General features: G+C 43.3%; 1 protein-coding gene across 7 annotated transcripts in view; it reads right to left on the bottom strand.

Annotated features, from left to right (window-relative positions):
• The window catches only part of PRPF3 (pre-mRNA processing factor 3), a 26,042-nt gene that overhangs the window by 17,131 nt on the left and 4,119 nt on the right, over positions 1–4,792 (bottom strand). For 6 of the 7 annotated variants that reach the window (XR_003092004.1, XM_025193017.1, XM_014526260.2 and 3 more), the window contains 2 exons: positions 3,844–3,974; positions 46–192 (listed from right to left, as the gene is read on the bottom strand). Coding sequence is in view for 6 of the 7 variants with exons in the window: in XM_025193017.1 (XP_025048802.1) it covers positions 46–192; positions 3,844–3,974 (278 nt within the window). In the remaining variant the exon portion in view is untranslated. Of the gene's footprint in view, positions 1–45; positions 193–1,509; positions 1,606–3,843; positions 3,976–4,792 lie in introns of those variants that run through there. The other variant, XM_014526261.2, reaches the window with a different exon arrangement.

Below are 4,792 nucleotides of genomic sequence, written 5' to 3'. Positions count from 1 at the left end.
GGTGTTCTGGGTTATGGTGGGGACAGGGGGAGGCCTAAGACTAACCTGGAGTTTGGTTAGCATTCCGGGACTCTCTGAAGGTGGGCCTGGGATCACCTCTGGCTCATCTTCTACCTCTTCAAAACGTGGAATACGCCGCTTCTTGACACCAGATGATTCCTTGGAGACCTCCGAGTCATCCCCGAACACGTCCTAATGTCAAGAGAGGGGACAGTTAGTGATTGGAGATCTATCCACACTACTCAAGATCATGGCTGTAAATTAGAAAGCACCGCAGGATGGTCCAGCAATTCGGAACTGGAAAAACATGCTCTGGCTAAGTAGGTACTGAACACTCAATCTGCACTCCTGAGGTGTGTGCCTAGCCTACCAACTGATCCAATGGGCTAATCCTGTGCAAATTACATCTGTGCTTTTGTTTCCCATTCATGAAATGAGAAGTGATGGTCCATCCAACAGGGCGAGTGAGCTAACAGGATTAAGGAATATTTGCAAAGCAGTTAAACCTCTGTGTGAAGTCCCTGCCATCCTTTGGAATAGTTAAAAGTGATATCTTTTCCCCCAATTCTTCTCAGTACACCCCTGTGCTTTCTCATCCATGTACCTACCTAGGATCATAGGATAGTAGGGCTAGAAGGGACCTCACAAGGTCATCCAGTTCAGCCCTCTGCTCAAGGCAGGATTGTCCCTGACCAAACCACCCCAGCCAAGTGTCTGTCCAACCTGCTCTTGAAAGCTCCCCAGGATGGAGACTTCACTACCTCTCTAGGCAGCCTGTTCCACTGCTTGATCACCCTCATGTCAGAAAGCTCCTCCTCATCTCCAATCTCAATTTCCCCTGCTGCAGCTTGAGGCCATTACTCCTAGTCCTGTCTCCTATGGCCACAGAGAAAAAGCCCATCTCCATCCTCTCTCTAATTGTCCTTCATGTACTTGAAAACTTATCAAATCCCCTTCTCAGTCTTTTCTTCTCCAGATTAAATACCCCTAGCTCTTTCAGCGTTTCTTCCATAAGTCTTACTTCTCCGGCCCCTAAATGTTGTTTTTCTGTGACAGACTCTTTCCAATCTGCCCAAAACTAGACCCTGTGTTCCAAGTGAGGCCTCACCCGTGCTCAGAGTGAAATAATCAATCCCCTTGATTTGCAAGTGACAATTCTATTAATACAACGCAGAATACTACTGGCCTTTTTTGCAACAAGAGCATGCTGTTGGCTACTGTTCAGCTTATGGTATACTATAACCCCCAGCTCTCTCTCTGCAGTACTGCAGCCTAGCCATTATACTCTGCCATTACAGCTCCAGGCAACAAACTAAAGTGATTTAACCCAATCTAAACCTCAAATTAACTTAACAGTACCCATCCCACAGAACTGCACTGATTTAACTAAACCAGTTTAGTTAAATGCGTGCCATTTTCGTGTATAGTTGAACCCACAGTTTGCCACACCATGGGCACAGTGTATGACAAGTGAATGTGTTATGTTATTGGAAAAGAAAATATACACACCGGTCATAAGCGTTAGTTGAAATCCCCTCTTCACTATTATCGTTCATATTGTACAAGGACACATCCTCGTCCAGACACTGGGACTTCTTGGAAAACCTACAAGTTCAAGAGAAAGGACTTGCCCATAGTATAAAGTGTGTAGACCATTACGTTTCAGTTCCTGACGCTTCCCAAGCAATGATCTAACCCATATAAAAGTGTACCAGGGAGAGAGGAGAAAGAAGATCAGAGCATTGGAGACAGCCAATAAGACTGGTTTCTAATGTTTTCTTTCAATCCTCTATTCACCACAACAACCCTAAGTCTGGGGACATACATAAAAGCACTGCTAATATTTAAGGAGAAGCTAGAAGGAAAAGAATCATCCTGCAATTATACCACTGTGAGATGTAATCTTGTTATGTGTTATGCTACACAGAGGCAGGGTAGATCAATATTTGGATGTGATACTTCTAAGAAAAGTAACTCCAGAGAGGGGAGTTGATGGCACTCTGGTTTACAGAGGGCAGTGATTACTTGGTCACCTTTTTTACTAGGGAACAGCATTAAGACCAATTCCCCCATCCAGTTCCTGCTTGATATCAAGTCCATCTACCTAAGATCCTCCCCCCAGGCTTTCAGCAAGATGTCATGGGCTTCCCTTCTAGTCCTACAGTCTGAGGTACTGCTGCTTAGTGCTAAGTCAATTCTGCACCAGAAGGAGTTTTTAAGGAGGTTGCAGTAATTCTTGTAAATATTTTGTAACCCAGATTGCAAAAGGGCATAGGGTTTTAACAACAGTTCTCTGTGAAGTGCAGCTCCCAACCCCTCTGCTGACCCATCTGTTTTTGCAGCGGGATGTCAAGTGGCTGCATGTCATCACTGAAATGTTTCCAGGTTCTTGGGAAACAAGAGGCCTTGAGGATCTGGCTGGGACAAAACAGGGGGCTAACAAATTGACCTTCAAGCTCGCTCAAGCCATTCCGAGGCTTGTGGGAAATTAGCAGTGAGCTTCAATCTGATTTTTAATTATGGAGCCTATATCCCAAAAACATCGCTACAGGGCACATGTAGGCTCTCCCTTGCTGACAATCTTGGCAGAGGGGCTGAGGACTGAGTGAACCATGCAAATACACTTCCATTATCTCTTCCCTGATGTGGAAGAGAAGGCACACTGACAAGCCAAACTAAGGGGAACATGGTTCTGCTGGTTCTAGAACTGTACCTACTCTGGATCTTCTCTTCTACCTTGTATTTAACCAGTGAATGTCACTGAAACCAGGAGGAAAGGTGAGCACACCCTTCTCTGGTACAGTTTAAACAGTCTCAGCCAAACCAAGAAGAAAAGTTTCAAACAGAGAACACAATGCATGGAAATTGCTCTCTCAATACAAAGCATTTGCTCCACAGAGAACTGAAACGACATTGTTTTGAGCCTTGAAAGGAAATCTAGAAAGGTGATGTACTCAACAACTACTCAAAACTTTAGTGAGGGGGGGAAAAAAAATAAAAATTACAATAAAATAGGAACCTCAGAAAAAGTGAAAGGAAACTTACTTTGAGGCCATGGAACAGCATGAAGAGTAGGCACTTTTAAACTCTGAATGTGAGGGATGAAAACATCATAATTCCCAAAGCCTGAGAGCAAAGTCTTCAAGAGAGAGGAGAAGCAGAAAACAGCTTGGGATGCATGAGAACCTCTCCCATCCCAGCCAACTGCAAGATGGGGAAAAATTATCAAAACTATGAAATCTTCATTGTGTGTTTCAGGACCTTAAACTTTAATGAGGAAAAGAAATTGCTAAAAACCAAGCACTGAGAGTTCTAGATGCACTTCAGTGAATAGAGAAAGTGAAAATCCACCAAAGAAACACTAATTTGTTCACTAACAGCCATGAGAGCAGCTGTTTATAGAACTTAGGATGACGCATCTGAGCAAGGATGAGAAACACGAAGTTACCAGAAGCCATGACTAGATAACCCAAACTCCCTGCTGGTAGGGAAGGAGACTCAATGTGGCAAAATGCTGCAGAAAATAAAGTAGTAAGAATAATGACAAGATATGTAGCTCTCTACTGTTTGAGGTGGACTGATGCACTAAACCTACCAGGGACAGTTAAAGAAAACAGATGCCCAGGACAAGGTCTGGGAAAGTATTTTTGGTACCTCAAGGTACCTCAGAAAAAGGCAAAAAGAACTGAAAAGTAAAGGCTCACACACTTCATTACAGAGAAAAGTCTTTTCTCTTGAACTTTAAGCTTTACAAGATGTGCCTCTCTGGAAGAGGAAAATGTGGTCAGGTAACAGTCACGCGTTCATACCCTTTAACACACAAACAATCGGCCCTTTTCTTACCTTCAGCTCTCTCTTTCGGTTCCGGTCGCTGTTCGATTTTGAGTGCCTGGAGCTTCGCCCTTCCTCCACAGCTTCAAAGAGCTTGTCCACAAATCGCAGAGTGGAGTCATCGAGAAAGGGCTTGAGATGGTCTGGAGAGGAAGGGAAACATAACAGGACAACTGCCCATCTCCAAAACTGGGATAACTGGGTGAAAAAGCTACTCCTGAATCTCAGGCACTGCCTACCATCATCTGGAACACCAGGTTTTGTACCCTACTTTTGGGGGAAACTGAGCCTGACTAATGCAAATATATCACATATCTTTAGCCCTTTCAGCTTTAATTTCCTCAGTTTTTGTAATAGCTTTTGAGTCTCTTGAAGATGCTTTTGACAATGCTACCTTCAGCCAGGAGATACAGGCAAGTGTAGATACCCTAGCTGATCCTAGCCAATGAAGAGCAAGACAGCTCAGATAAGCTCTATTACTCTGTATTCATCTACAAAATGATTCTGGGAAATTTAAGTGTATAGCTCAGAAAGATTAGGCTTTAGGCTATTCTTTACACCAAAGCAGACTTCCTACCCACAAAGACTAGATTCATGTAGTGGTAGCATGACTTTAACTAATGATGTAGAAAAGATTTGCTTTATACAATTCAGCAGGCCTAAGACCAAGCCAGGAAAGGCTCCAAATGAAGACTGATAGATTTGAACTATTTGATAGATGTAAAGACTGTTTTGAATGCCAAAGCACTCCTTGTTGGTTAAGGGGGAACCCCAGGAACAAATATCTCAACTTAGTTCAGACACAAGTCAGAAAGCCTTGCTGAACTGCATCCTAAAGTAAAAAAGAGCATGTGTTTTGTTTCATTCACCCAAGTGACATTTTTACTCCTCATAACTTTGCTGCTACGGATGGCAGGCTGCAGATAATATGACCAATACAATGCACACAACAGGTTTGTAT

The sequence above is a fragment of the Alligator sinensis genome, unplaced genomic scaffold (genome assembly GCF_000455745.1).
Source record: "Alligator sinensis unplaced genomic scaffold, ASM45574v1 scaffold838_1, whole genome shotgun sequence".
NCBI classification, from domain to species: Eukaryota; Metazoa; Chordata; order Crocodylia; family Alligatoridae; genus Alligator; species Alligator sinensis.
This window is presented reverse-complemented; position numbering and strand designations above follow the sequence as displayed.